General features: G+C 38.5%; 1 protein-coding gene across 11 annotated transcripts in view; it reads right to left on the reverse strand.

Annotated features, from left to right (window-relative positions):
* LOC123459561 (probable ATP-dependent RNA helicase DDX10) overlaps window positions 1-16,271 on the reverse strand; it is a 92,983-nt gene that overhangs the window by 10,411 nt on the left and 66,301 nt on the right. For 7 of the 11 annotated variants that reach the window (XM_045146541.1, XM_045146535.1, XM_045146542.1 and 4 more), the window contains 4 exons: window positions 8,621-8,722; window positions 4,220-4,312; window positions 3,365-3,584; window positions 1,916-2,004 (listed from right to left, as the gene is read on the reverse strand). In XM_045146541.1, coding sequence (XP_045002476.1) covers window positions 1,916-1,971 — 56 coding nt within the window. In that variant the 5' untranslated portion in view covers window positions 1,972-2,004; window positions 3,365-3,584; window positions 4,220-4,312; window positions 8,621-8,722. Of the gene's footprint in view, window positions 1-160; window positions 201-1,915; window positions 2,005-3,364; window positions 3,585-4,219; window positions 4,313-8,620; window positions 8,723-16,271 lie in introns of all 11 variants that reach the window. The other 4 variants (XM_045146544.1, XM_045146537.1, XM_045146545.1 and 1 more) reach the window with 4 other exon arrangements.

Genomic DNA, 16,271 nt, shown 5'->3' on the forward strand with positions numbered 1-16,271 from the left:
AGTTATGGTGTTATAGAACAGCTTCTCCAGAATAGAGATCTATTTCTAAAGCTTTTTTATAAGAAAAAGTTCCTCTGAAACACATCAATGCTGACAGACTAAGATGCAAAAGGCAAGCCAAAAAGCCCAGAATATTTGTCAAAAGCATTTAGAAACCCACCTTTTCTTCAAGAGAGATAATATGGTATAGATACAGAGCACTGAAATAGAAACAAGATAAACAAAGCTTAAGTACTAGACCAAATTTCCAATTCAACTCTCAGCATAAACATCCACCTGCCAGGTCAATCACACAGTTGTTGTAAAGATAAAATTACCTAACGACATGAAGTACTTTGTGTAAAAAAACAAACAAACAAAAAAACTGTTTTAAGTTGCAACATATATTGGAAAAGACATGGTCACAAAGGGAAAAAAATACAGTTTTCTTCAAAGAATAAACTAGAACATGTATCACCTCCACCCCTAAACTATCCTTTTGCAAATGAATATGGCAAAATAATTGCTATAAAAAGAAACTTTATTTAAGAATACTACAGAAAAAAAAAAAAAAGAAGGTAGTTGAGGCAATAAGTCAGTACAGTGCTTGACTACCAGGACCCACATAAAAATGCAGGCATAATGGGGCATGCCTGTAATCCCAGTGCTGGGGAGGCAGAGACAGGTTGATTGTCCCAGCATGCTAGCCAGCCAGTCTAGCCTAAGTGGGGACTGTCAGAACAATGACAGACTCTGTCTCAAAATGTAGTGGACAGCACCTACACTTGTCTCCACATGTACATGTCCACACACAAGCACATACACAGGCATGCACACCACACACACCATACATGAATGGAAAAACAAAGAGAAAGAAAACCAAGATTTTGTTTAAACTGGGTGTTTCTTTCTCAGACCAACATTAATCACCTCCACTAAATACCCACTAATGGACTAGAAATACAATCTTAAAGCAAAGACAGCTTTAGAAAATAGCTAATGGTATGACACGGACACACTGCTCTTTTACTGTATGTGAATCACATCAAAACCGAACAGGTTCAGTGTTGAAAAGCAGAGACTCAAACAGGACTGTTAAGATTCGACTTCATGAACTGTGAGATGAACACTGTTACTTAGTCTCCTCGACCTAAGTTTTCTATTTACAAAAGGGGGTAGTAGGTTTACTGGCAGGCATGACACAATGGAAGTAACTCATAAACAGGCAACTATGGCAGCACTTCCTGCCATCACCATCATCACGGGCATGAGTGAAGGGGTTAGGAGCATGAGCGTGTATCCATCAGAAGATTTCTCTGACCATATTACACAAACATTCATATGCTCACAGACTCACAATGTAGCTGAGAATGTCCCTAAACTTCTGATCCTCCTGCTTCCACCTCAAAAATGCTGGGATTTCAGGTATGTGTCAGGGCTTCTTATGGAAATTACATGCTTCAAGGAAATTTCACATCTCATTTTTTACAAAAACTAAAAATGCAAAGGTAAATTTGACTAACAACTTAAGCTCAAGTTTAATTTTTTCCATCTCTAGCATTGTAAAAAGCAAGTCTTCAGCATGGAAAGCATGACATGTATGGAGTCTGGAACAACAAGACAGCTCCTAAGTAAGAGCTGCTGTGTTAAAGACCTTTCTCCACATTGGCCAATATTCTACCTAGAACAAGCAGAGTCACAACAGAAGTTCACATACAACACAAAAAGCAGTTACAAATACAAATTATATTCAGAAATGACAAAGCTAGGAACTGGTAAATAAAAACAAGGCAACAACAAAAACAACAAAAAAAAAACGAAAGAAAAAACAGGTTATCCATGCTCATGGCTTTCCATCCATTTTAACTAGGACTCTCAGAGGAAAAGACTGATGATAATTCTAGTTTTATTTCATAACTGTATCATGAATACTTACAGTGCATATTCGGGAATAGGTAACTTGCTCACATCAAATACTTCTTTGTGCTTCATAAGATATACTAAACGTATATAGGAGACAAAACACTGTAAAATAAAATGTAAATGTTATTTAACAGACACTAAAAACGTTAATCCAAAATAGAAAACTAAGAAAAGGCTTAAATTCAGTATATACATGTGGTAGTCTGAAAGTATGTCCCCCATGAACTCAGGAGTTTCATTAAAATTGAGTTTGCAGCTTCAGTCCCAAGCAGGGGGGGTGGGGGTGTTGTCATTGGGGACAGATCTGAATTCCAGCCAAAAGGTATGCAGAGGGGTTTTCAGCTCTGCTATGCTAGCTTATGGAGCTAGCTGTTTGCTGCACTCTCTCTACTTGCATTTATGAAAGGAAGCCAGCTTCTCCCACCTTTGATGGAACTTCCCTTTGGATTTATAAATCTTGAAATAAATCCCTTCTTCCCATAAACTGTATCTGGTTTAAATGTTCATCCCAGCAACTCAGAGCAGACAAAAACACAGGGAGAAACCTTAATAGATCAGCATAGCTCTCAACACTTGGCATGCACAGAAAATAAAAAAACAAACAAACAATCATTTTCAACTCTCTATTTTAAATTTTGCATTTGTTTTCATCAAGCAGCCCAACACAAAGCATTTCCTTCCTAAGCCCAACCTATTACTTAGTATTCAGTTTCAACATAGTACAAGAGGAACAAGATAAGCATTAGAGTAATACAGATAGGATCTTATTAGCTGAGAAAATTTCTTAGTTTTTAATTTCATAGTTTTCTAAGTAGCAGTTTTTCTCATCTATCAAAAATATACTAACTGTACCTTCTAATTACTGTTATGACAATGAGAAAATACATATAGAACACGTATTATATTTTCTAGAATGCAGTCAGTAAAAATAAATATATCCTATTGATAATATTACTGTAGTAGTCAAAAGACAATTTTAGCAATTAAATTAAATCTCACTTTAAAACTGAACTAAATTATAACAAAAACATTACTGGAGCTTATTTTGTGATAATTTCATATAACTTACCTTCAATCAGGAAAAGTTTTTCTTCCATTTATTTTAAAAACAAAGTGAATATTATCTCCATTTATACACGTATGTATATATTCAAACATACATGCATGTTTATATGAACATGTTTATATATGAATCTATCCCATAGACATTTTCATAAATCTGTCATATGTATGTATAAATTCATCTTATAACAATAAATGTGTATAACCAGTAAAATAAATAAATAAAAATTAAAAAATAAAAACAAAATGAAACTACATTCATGCCACAGCTATACAAGCCAGAAGTAAACATATCCTGATCCTTTGTCAACTTTTAAAATTAACAGATACTAAAATACACCTAAGCAAGTACTGCATTACAAATAACTTTTCTAAAGTATATTTAATCCATTTAGCCTACCAATTCAATGTTTCTCCACCTGGGCTACTCCATCCACATCATTCCACATCTCCTCATTCCTTCTTCTTCCCAACTCCTCTACTTGATGAATTCTTACTATCTAGCTCATTGTTGATATGATTAGAGAGAAGCAAAGATCATGGAAGAACACTATACAGCAGCAGAAAAGGCAGAGCTTCATAACAGGAACTCTTATTTGTTGATATGAAGATGACACTGACTAGAAAGCACAGAAGAAAATTATTTCATTAGTCCCTTTCTCAAAGAATCTGTTAAACTTCATTAACTAAAAGAATAGCTTACAATCAAGGGCTAAAGAGATGGCTTAACATTTAAGACACTTGCCTGTAAAGCCAAAGGACCCAGGTTCAATTCCCCAGGACCCAGTAAGCCAGACGCACAGGGTGGCGCATGCATCTGGAATACATTTATCGTGGCCAGAGGCTCTGGCACACCCTCCCTCTTTCCCTCTCTCTCTACCTCTTTAACTAATAAATAAATAAAAATAAATATTTTTAAAAGAAATGAATAACAAAGACAATCAGAACTTATTGAAATTTTACTGAAGAAATAAGAAGTTAAACTTATCAAGTATAGTAAACATCAGGCCACTAAACAACTAAAAATTGTCCAAGAGAAAATTTTCCCTATGCTTTGGAAAAGATGATGTACACGTTACTGTAGGAAATTCTTTTGAAATTTCAAGAGTAATCTAGACCTATTTATTTAAAATGACACCGGCTTACCTTTGAGGCAGGATGATGTAAATGCCAAGGTAGTAAAAACTAATGAAATTTAATTTCATTAATTATTTCACCTCCCCACCCTAAATAATACAGCTCAAAGATAACTTACCCTTTGAGCTCTTTCTTTTAAATCTTGATCTTGGCCTAAAAAGGATTCCAATTTCTTCTGCACATCTTAGTTTTTCTGGATTGATTCTTTTAACTAAATAAAAAAGAAAGTGGTTAACCTAAAGAAATCAATTTTAGAAGCAATAAACAATATGGCATATTTCCCTATATTCTTCAGTATGACTTTTAAATATTTAATAGTATTTCTTACCTATGATCCGAATAGATCAATACTACATAAAATAAAATCTGACTTACCTGCATATTAAGGACAACATGAGAAAAGAAATGTTTTCCTAAATAGCCCTGCTGACTGAATGAAAGATACCCAGATTAGCATATTAGTAGTGATTGCTTCTAAATTCTCTAAAGCTTGAAAATAGCTTCAATTACTCAAATTATTCAAAATGAATAAATGAAATGGAATAAGTTAAAACTAATGTAAATTTTGTATTTCTGTTTTCAAACAAATAAATCAATTTCATTTAATAAACAAGTAGTTAAAACAAATAAATAAATTCTGATTTACCTATCTAGATAGTAGATGTAACAAAAACATTACATAAAATTTTCCTCAACGAGGCTACAGCAAAATATGAATTATTTAAAATAGTCTAATTTTCTACATTTCCAACTTTACTTGTTTTCCTGATTCTGACTGATTCATTTTGCTCCTGCAAAATGGGAACTGGGAGTAAGAAGGCTAAGGAGGTATGGATTAGGTATTTCCTTTTTGATTAGAGAAAATTTCAAAACAAAAGTAACAATCTTTTGACCTCAAGAATTCAACCCACAGTCAATTTGTTTCTTCTACATTCTCAACCATTCTCCAAATATCTAGCCACAGTCCCAATTATTTCTAGGCAAATCAAATAAGACATCTTCAATGTCCCTAGTACAAGTAACCCAAGTGATGAATTCCACAGATGTTTAGTTGTAGGAGAGCATGGTCCTGTGAAATGAACAACCTACCAAATAATGTCATTCTAAAGGTGTCATCCTTTTAAACCTCAATGCTTCATGGCACTACAAGTTCTCCTTTCCATCTCTTTTTAGTTTTGTGTGTGTGTATATGCATGTAGTGTGTGTGCATATATGTATGCATGTTCACATGTGTATAGGCAAATGTATGTGTAGGTTCACATGCACATGTCTTCAAGCACCTGTGTAAGCCAGTTTGATATTGGGTGTCTTCTTCAATTACTCTCAGTTTTTTTGTTTTTTTTTTTTTGTTCATTTTTTATTTATTTATTTGAGAGCGACAGACACAGGGAGAAAGACAGATAGAGGGAGAGAGAGAGAATGGGCGCGCCAGGGCTTCCAGCCACTGCCAACGAACTCCAGACGCGTGCGCCCCCTTGTGCATCTGGCTAACGTGGGACCTGGGGAACTGAGCCTTGAACCGGGGTCCTTAGGCCTCAGAGGCAAGCGCTTAACCGCTAAGCCATCTCTCCAGCCCTACTCTCAGTTTTTGAGAGAGGTTTTCTCACTGAATCTAGAGCTCAGCATCCAGCCAGACTAGCCAGCCAGCAAGCCCCAAGGATCCTATCTCTACCTCCCTGGGACAGGGGTTACAAGCACATGCCACAGGGTCCAGGTTTTTATATGGGTACTGGGGATGTGAATTCAGATCTTCATGCTTGCATGACAAGCAACAACCAACTGAGCCATCTCTCCAGGAGTCTCTTTTCCATCTCTTTTAAGTCTCCTAACATCTGTTTAAACAAAAAAAACCCACTTTAAAAAAAAGTGGCAGATGAAGCAGGATGATGGCTCAGTAGGTTGGAGCACTTACTGAGCGAGCCTGAGTGTGTGAGGTCTGACCTCCAGCACTCACATAAAAACCCAGGCATAGGGTTGGAGAGATTGCTTAGCAGTTAATGTGCTTGTCTGTAAAGCGTAAGAACACTTGTTCAAATCTGCAGATCCCAGATAACTTGGACACAAAAGTGAGGCAAGTGTGCAATGTTGCCTACGTGCACAAGGAGGCATACTTGTCTGGATTTAATTCACAGTGGCTGAAAGGCCATGGCATGCCCATTCTGTCTCTGTCTCTCTGGCCCTTTCTCCTTCTGTCTCTCTCTCAAAAATAAAGAATATCGCGTGGTGGTACACGCCTTTAATCACAGCACTTGGGAGGCAGAGGTAGGAGGACCACCATGTGTTTGAGGCCAACTTGAGACTACATAGTGAATTCCAGGTCAGCCTGGACGAGAGCAAAACTGTACCCCCAAAAAACAAAACAAAACAAATAAACAAAAACAAGAATAAAAAATAAAATAATTGTTTTAAAGGCAAGCATAGCATCGCATGCCAAGAGTACCAACAAGTTATTTTGTGGGTTTCAAGAAATACATCTGGACTATACACAGAAAAGCTCAAAATCGAGAAAAGCCAACACAATACTGAACAGAACAGGTTGGAAGACTGACACTTTCCAGGCCCAAGAAGTACTATAAAGCTATAGTAATAAAGACATGTAGTATTTGCAAAATAAATAAATAAATAAAAGCAAAAGACGAAAGACTTCAGAAATAGAGCCACTAATATACAATCAACTGATCTCTGACAAAGGAGCAAAGGCAGCATAATGGTGCCAAGTTAATCTTTTCAACAAAGGATGCTGGAATCAGACACTCACATGCAAAAACATAAACTCTAGACAGACTTTACACTTTAAACAAAAAAAAAATCCATCAATATTATGCACATGTTTGAAAACTGTCAATAAAAAATTCAACATGGGATCACAGATAGAAGTATTTTTAAATGTATAACATCCCTACAAAGGAATACAGAAAATCTAAATGATGTCAAGAATTACAATGTTAATTACAACAGAGGGCCTGCCTAATCCATGAACGAACTCATTTATCTGGACTTTGTTCATGATAGTTACTTCAGGCACTCTCTCTGTTTTCTATCCACCATTATGGGAACTACTCCACTCAGACACAAAATCCTTGCCATGATGAACTGGAACCATATCCAAAATACCACCATTAAGATGGATCTTTCCAGTATTGACAAAAAGATAATTAATGGAGGGTTGGTGCCAGAAGTGGGATCAGTGGTATAACTGCTTGATGGGATGGTGGTGTTCAGAAACCTTTGGAACAGGTTTATGGTAGAATTTTGAAAATTTGGGTATGCAGGTTGGAGTCAACCACAGAATGCTATGAGTAAAGCTCCATTATATTTTGCCTTTTCAGTATCAAGGTTGAGCCTAGGGCTTTGCACATAGTAGCCAATGAGCTATATCCCCAGCCCCCTTTTATTTGATGCATGGTCTCACTAAGACTCTTTACTCCATAGTCCAAGCTTCTTGCCTTTACCTCACAAATAGGTAGGATTACAGCTGTGGAATGGAACTTAATGTACATCTCTGCTATGAGCTCAGAAGAACAGTGTGAAGGTTAAGTTCTTTTATCATCTTGGATCAGATTAGGAATCAAGTACGAGACACGTTTCTTGGGCAAATGTGTGAGTGTGTTTCCAGGTACTAACTGAGAGAGGAAGACCTCCTACCAAAGTGGGCAGCTCTTCCAGTAAGATGAGCCATACACACAAGGCAGCATATGTGTCTGGAGCTTGATTGCAGTGGCCCGAGGCCCTGGTGTGCCAACTCTCTCATTATCTCTCTCTCTCTCTCATGTAAATAAATAATAAATAAATAAATAAATAAATAAATAACAAAAGGCCACTCTGTTGGGCTTGTCTCAGAAAATTCTTTTTAACAAACAATGCAGTTATTATGTTCTTTGTTATTTACTTACAGGGAAAAAAATGTATGTGTACACAAAAACCTGCACCATGGATATTTATTTATCATTGCCAAAACTTGTAACTCATCAAAATGCTCTATCGTACGTGGATAGATAAACTATTATATCTGGACAATATAGAGCATCACTCAGCACACCAAAAAGAAATGAAGCGTAAAGACAAGGACAAAGTTTCAATGCATATTCCATATGATCTTCTAAAAGGGCAAACGAAACAGACAATGAAAAGACCAGTGGTCACTACAGGTAAGAGGGCACAGGGATGAATAAGCACAAACGGATGTTCTATGGCACCCAATGAAAACATCATCCATGAAACTGTAACACTGGACACATGCCATTACACAGGTGTATAACCCTATGCAATATTCTACACCAACAACCCTATGTGAGCTCTGGAATCTGAATGACACAAATGGATCAATGGAGGTTGATAAACTGTAACAAATATAGCAATCTATTGAATGATGCCAATATGGAAAGTCTATGCATGTGTAGGGCAGAGAACATGTAGCAACTCTGTACATCCCCTCTACTTTCTCTGAACCTAAAATGCAGTTTGAATGACTGCATGCTCATACTCTCCTAAGAATAACCTAAGAATAAGTAGCTCTTACTTGATTTCCTTCACAGGTACCTTCTTCTGGGGAAGCTGCTGCACCATCCCTTGTTCTTCAGAGGGGAGCAAAATTAACAACGCTTCTCCATCCTCTTTGTACCTGAACAAACCACAAGAAGCATCAGCGCAACCTGCATTTCACACTTGCACAGTCAGACGAACAGTAACATGAAATAATGCTCACTCAATTTGTCAATAGGAACAGCAGTTGATAATCTTTGACAACAGAAAGGTAAGGTTCTGGCTACCTCAGGTCAAATTAAATTGAATCATCTGCTATAGTTATTGGTGACTTTAACACTGCATGTGCCTCAATATTAGAGCTAGCTCCTAAGGAAGAATGCAGTTAAAAGTTAGTTATATATATATATATATATATTTTTAAATCTCAATATAGTATTCCAGGAGCCCCACCTGGCTTTGAACTTAAGATCCTCCTGCCTCTGCCTCCTGTGTGATGACAATATAGTTGTACAACATCAGATCCAGCTCTAGAGGTAATTTCTTAAAATGATCTAGACCCATATAGCAAGGAGACTACTTTTCATTCAAACTACTAGAGGACTGTAATAAAATTAGTTACTTCATGAACATCACATCCTAATATATTTAAATAAGTTACCAGGCAACAGTAACACAGGCCTATAATTCCAGCATTTGGGAACCCAAGGGGGGGTGACTGCCAAAAGTTCAAGGCAAGCCATGGCTACACAGTAAGACTTGCCTCAATTATAAACAAATTCGCCTTGCATGGTGGTGCACTCCCAGCACTGGGGAGGCAGAGGTAGGAGGACCACCATGAGTTCAAGGACACCCTGAGACTACATAGTGAAATCCAGGTCACCATGGGCTACAGAGTGAGACCCTACGTCGAGAAACCAAAATAAATAAATAAATAAATTCAACTTCCTAGGAATTTTACTAATACATTTGAAATAAAACTGCTCAGAGAAATCACTTTGAAGAAATGGATCTTTGCTTAGGTAAACACTTGCCTCCAAGAAAGTCTTACTCAATGCTACACCTTAGAACTTTGTGCTGACATTGACCATATGGCTTCCTGAAGTTAAGGTTCTTGGGCTACTTGCATATAGTTTACTGATACCATAGTGTTTGGTGATAGATATAAGCAATAAAACTGATGGCTTACTGGATAAAGTGCTTGCCAACATGCCATGAAGACCTGAATTCAGAGCACCAGCACCCACATAAAATCCCAGGCACACCTCTACAACATCTGCCAGGGTCCAGAAGAAATGGCAGAGGAAGTGTTGACATGAATACTACTCTTACTGCTAGCCTACCAGTTCCAGGGTGATGGTAACAGACACAGTAATCAAACAAACTTATTCAAGCAAAAATTCAGAAGCTACAAAGAACTCATCACCAAATCAGACTGCCAACAGGCCTGCCATGGCTCAGGAATCATTGTGGAAGAGAGGGCAGGAAGATTGTTAAGAGCCACAAAGTAGGACTACCCTGAGGGACAGCAGTCTTTCTATTCCTAATCCCCACCCCAGGAATACCTTTGTGACCCCACTGAGGAGGGCCCACGGGATAAGAGGAGCAGGGTGAGGGGTAAGAGCATAACCTGTGATTATATATACATATACATACACATATACATACATACATACATACATATACATATAACTAAATTAAAACAACAAAAACCCAGGTAGAGCGCCACACACCAGGCAGGGAAGGCAGACAGGAGGATCCCTAGGGCTTTATTACAGCCAGTCTAGCCAAACAGGTGATCTACAGGAACACTGAGAGAGCCCTTCTCAAAAAATAAGGGGCAGAGTGATTAAGGAAAACACCTGTTCTGGGGCGTGATGGTGCACACATCTTTAATCCAAGCACATGGGAGGTAGAGGTAGGAGGTTCGCTGTGAGTATGAGGCTACCCTGAGACTACATAGTGAATTCCAGGTCAGCCTGAGCTAGAGTGAAACTCTACCTCAAAAACAAACAAACAAACAAACAACAAAAACACCTGATGTTGATCTCTGGCATTTAGATATACAGGATAGGAACGAGGCACAGAGACAAACTATGTACTTAGCAGTTTCCTCACTCTCAATCCAGGCCAGACCTGTCTATTGTGCCAATCTTGAAGGGTTATTATAAAGACAAAACCAGAGGATGTCTCTAAAAATGTTTTCCAAACTTTGCAGCCACATCCACATGTAAGATGATGGCAGTAAAGACCTGAATAAGTCTCCATGACAAAGGAACAAAAAAAGGTAGACTAGAGAAATGGCTTAGTGGTTATGCCCTTGCCTGTGAAGCCTAAAGAGGATAATGGTGTGTGAATACAGTAAAAATACACATGTATGAAGTTGTCAAAATTAAAAAATAAATAAAACCAATAATGTTTAGTCCAATTCAGATTCCGCAACACATCAACTTCATTTCATTTGAGTCTTTATCCATTAAATTTTGCCCACTCATACCTCCAACTACAGTACTGTCATGTTTTGGCCCTTTACAGTGCTAAACTAATCTCACTTATGTCAGCCTAGTTCTCCATGTTACAAGTCATGTTATCAAAGGATCCATTTAGAAAAATTAACTTTGTAATTTAAAAAAGGTATCCCTCCAAAAGTGTAAGTGAAAAAAATTTCTGAAAGGTGATTTTAGAAGATTGGGACGACTATGTCTTTTGGCCTTGCATCTATGTAGTGACTATTGCTTCTTGCTCATATGAATGATTAAAAATAAATTTATCACAAACATAGAATTCATTTGCAACCTTAGCCTTTTGTAGCACTCTTAGTACCACCAATATAATTAAATTCCTTATGTGAACTATTAGAATAGAAGGAATGTATATGATATGGTGTCCTAGTAGTAACTGGAAGCAAATGGCCACCAGAAGCATGAACTGGATATTATTCAGTCTTATAGCCCATAAAACTTTATCATTCTCTCTTAAGCCCATTAATGGTAACTTTAAACTGGCAGAGGAAACATGAGCATTGTATATGCTAACCTTTTCACTGACTCTACATCTAAAATTCAGAATGTGTTGGTTGTAAAGGGTCAGGCTTCTACTGTAAAATTTAATTACCATGTCAGAAATGACATTAAGGGACTCTGGAAAATGAGTCTGCTCTTTTCAGACACAGCACTGCAATGCTGTTCTCAGTCTTCCTCCCCATAACCATCCAAACCCATGTTAAAGCTCACTACACTATATTCAGCTATATTGTTTTTCTAGCTATTTCAGAAGCAATCAAACCCTGAAATTTTTCTTCCTTGAACCTTTTTTCATAAATAAAATATCTATTCATCTTTATGTACGGAAGTTTTAAAATACTAGTCTTCCTTGTCCACATTCATATGCATGGCACTTGGCAAAGGCCTGTAGATAATCCTGTCCTAATATATCTGCAAGATGCCATACCTAGCCATCATACCTTGTGAATGTATAGAGGTACATGTATCTATTTATACAAACTATATGTTTATTTAAGGGAATTAAAACCATGGGGAAAAAGCACCAGCCACCACTAATACCTTCTGAGAAGGTATCACTGTGAACAATAATCCCCAAAATGAACCATACTAAAGACCAGTGAGGCTCTTATGAATCTTCTTTTAAAAAAAAATAATAACAACAGGTAAGCCTGTTATACTGATGCATGCCTTTGATCCCAGCACTCAGGAGGCAGAGGTAGGAGGATCAATGTGTGTGTTCATGGCCAGTCTGGGACTACCTGGCCAACCTGGCCAAGAAACAGGCTTTATCCCAAAAAGAAAAGAAGAGGGGGTTCCGGTTAAGATGGTGGTGTAGGTACCACACCAAAGCAGCCTACGGGGGAAAAAGCCAAAAAGAAAGAAAAAGAAAAGAAAAACCTCAGCAAAATACACTTTTACTAAAAAGTGAGGTGTATAGGAAATTGAAATGGCAGTGGAGAAGTAGGAGAGATCCAGAGCCCACATAGGCCAGCAGAAGCAGCTCCAGCAGGTCCACTGACCGCAGCAGTGGTGGTCACGCACCAGAAAGCTGCCAGGCTTGGCTTGAGCCACAGGAAAAGCCAGGTGAGGGGAGCTTCCACTCACACCGGAGCTCTCCGCAAACTCAAGAAACGCGAAGGGAGAGTGGCAGTGAACAACGGAGGAGCAGATCACAAGGTAGAAGAATGCGTGGAACAGTGAGAGAACCAGAGCAGCATCAGCAGCCTCCCCTCCCCCACCGCCAGTGCCCAGCTCCAGAGAACTAGAGCAGTGGTCCCAGGACCCAGCCACATCAACTTGAACCAACAGCAGGACCCAAGCAGGAGCAGATTACACCAGGGAAGGGTCTCACCTGCTCACAAGCTGACTTGGAACCCTCAACAGATCAGAAATCTTAACCTCCTTGTTTTCAGGATTAAGGGTGTGGGTGAGGCACCACACACCTTAAGGGACAGTTAGAGAATCTGATTGTCATAATAGCAACTCTTGGATAAATACTCTGAGAGTCTGGACCACCACACCTAACACCTTAAGCTCCTACCCTGAAGTTATATAACATTAGATTGTCTGATACATCTAATAATACCCAGCTAATTAGAAAATCCAATCATTAAGTAACCCAGGACGCACAAATACATACATTATTACACAAGAAACTCCCAAAATCAAGACAATATGAATCCACCAAAAAGTATTAATACATCAGAAATGACATCCACTGAGAACGAGTTAGAGGAAATGCCTGAAAAAGATTTCAAAAGAATGATTATAAATATGTTCAAAGAAGTCAAAGAAGAAATTAAAGGAATGAAAGAGGAAATCAAAGGAATCAAAGAAAACACAGGACACCAATTTAATGAAATAAAGAGGATTAATACTAGACATAAAATCTCACCAGTAGAATGGATGAAGGCAAGGACAGAATATCTAAGCTAGAAGACCAGGTGGCAGATCTAATACAGTCCAACAAAGAGAAAGACAAACAAATAGAAAAGTATGACAGGGAATTTCAAGATATTCAGGACACTATGAAAAGATCAAACATAAGAATTCAGGGCATAGTAGAAGGAGAAGAATTTCACTGCAAAGGTATAGCAGGCGTCTTCAATGAAATCATAGAAGAAAACTTCCCCCAAATTGGGAAAGAGGTGCCAATGCAAATACAGGTATCCTTTAGAACCCCAGCCAGACAAAACCTGGAAAGAACCTCTCCTCGCCATATTATAATCAAACTACCAAACACACAAACCAAAGAAAAAATATTGAAAGCAGTCAGAGAGAAAAATCAAGTTACCTACAAAGGCAAGCCCATCAGGATTACAGCAGATTATTCGACACAAACTTTAAAAGCCAGAAGGGCATGGAGTGATGTATTCCAAGTGCTGAAAGATAACGACTGTCAACCAAGGTTACTTTATCCTGCAAAACTATCCATCCAAATAGACGGAGTAGTAAGGACATTCCATGACAAAAGCAGGCTAAAGGAGTATTTGAAGACAAAACCAGCCCTATAGATAGTACTTGAAAGAATCCTCCATGTTGAAGAAAAAGAAAAGCACACATATAAGAAATCGGGAAAAAACAAAGAATACTCAAATACTAGTTAACACAAGAGAGCAAAGGTAAAACCGGAACTACAAAAAAATGGCAAAATTGAATATACACCTTTCAATATTATCTCTCAATATCAACGGCCTCAATGCCCCAACCATAGGTTCGCAGACTGGCTTAAAAAGCAGGATCCTTCAATTTGTTGTCTCCAAGAAACCCACCTTTCTACAAAGGATGGATACTATCTTAGGGTGAAAGGTTGGAAAATGGTGTTTCAAGCAAATGGACCCAGAAAACAAGCTGGGTTGCTATCCTAATATCCGACAAGGTAGACTTCAGACCAACATTACTTAAGAAACATAAGGAAGGTCACTATATATTGATTAAAGGCACCTTCCAACAGGAGGACATTACAATCCTAAATATATATGCATATATCTGAAGGACTCATCCCATTTCTTTAGAAGTACATGCTCAACCATGTTTATTGTCACTCAATTCATAATAGCTGAGAAATGGAACCAGTCTAGATGCCCCTCAACCGATGAGTGGATAATGAAGATGTGGCACATTTTTATACAATGGAGTTCTATTCAGTGGTAAAGAAAAATGAAGTTATGAAATTTGCAGGAAAATAGATGGATCTGGAAAGGATTATACTAAGTGAGGTAAACCAGCCCCAGAGAGCCAAGCACTGCATGTTCTCCCTCATATGCGGATCCTAGCTACTGATTGGGCTTCTGTGTGAGAAGGAAAAAGCTCAGCAGCAGAGGCCAGTAAGTTAAAAAGGAGATATAAAGGGAAGAGAAAGGAAGGGAAGAGGTTGGTATTATATATATGTAAGTAGAAGAATACATTAACGGGGGTGAAAAGGCCCAAAGTGAGATCGGGGAAGAGACTGAGTAAAGGAAAGGTGGAGGGAAGGCTAATCAAAATATAAGAGGATGCAAATAAATCATATGGAAGGAATCCTCTGGTTCTGGACAATGGAACACTCAGGAGCCATAGATCATTGTTAGAAAATTTTTCAGTGCCAGGGATAGGATACCTCCAGTGAGTTGTTGGCCAGGGAGGTCTCTGATGCCCCCAAAACATTATAGGCCATTGCCGAGGCCCTTGGTTTCCCACCAGGAATCAATGGTAAGACCCTATTGCTGAAGACTCCACGTATTTGGGCTGCAAGGCCACTGAGAAATCCTGCTGGAACTGAGCTGATAAACTCCTCCATGTAGACCAGCTGACAGTAAGCTGGAAGAAGCCATTCTACATGTAGTTCAGTGGGAGAAAGAGATACCACCAGTGAAGATACTCAACAGCAGACACTGCAAGCTTTATAATTGGCCAGAGAGGCCAAATGAGCCAACAGGTGCAATAGTGGCACGTCTGTCATGGTGGAAACCAACAGCCCTCCAATTGGATTGGAGGCCCGTTCCATGGGGGAGGGCCACACATTCCTGATACTGAAAACTTAAAACAGGGGTAGTCATGAGTCCTAGGGGTGTAACATCTGCTGATGTCTGGAACAATGTATATACTATGCTTATCAAACTGCCCAGTAAGCAGTTCTCTTAATATTTGTACCCTTATATTAACACTACTCTCACTTTGGGTAGAGAATCTTCTCTTTTTAGATGGCAGTAACCTTGGAATGACTCAGAAGGTATCAATCACAGTGCTGGAAAGAGGTGACTGGAGTACTGAGTAACATCTCAATCACACCTTCCAAGGCTCAGGGTCTAATGCGGAAGAGGTGACAGAAAGAATGTAAGAGCCAAAGGAAGGGTAGGACTCCTTACAACGTGCTCCCTCCAGACATAAAATGGCCTGGATATCCAAGATCTCATAGTGTCTGGCACTACCTACACAAGACCATCATAAGAGAAGGAAAAGATCATGACATCAAAATAAAAGAGAGACTGATTGAGATGGGGAGGGGATATGATGGAGAATGGAATTTCAAAGGGGAAAGTGGGGGGGGGAGGTATTATCATGGGATATTTTTTATAATCATGGAAAATGTTAATAAAAATTGAGAAATAAAAGAAAAGAAGAAGCTGGACATGATGGCACATGCGTTTAATCTGGGTACTTAGGAAGCAGAAGTATGAGGCGTGCCAGGAGTTTGAGGCCCCC

This window comes from Jaculus jaculus, chromosome 3, assembly GCF_020740685.1.
Source record: "Jaculus jaculus isolate mJacJac1 chromosome 3, mJacJac1.mat.Y.cur, whole genome shotgun sequence".
In the NCBI taxonomy this organism is placed as follows: Eukaryota; Metazoa; Chordata; class Mammalia; order Rodentia; family Dipodidae; genus Jaculus; species Jaculus jaculus.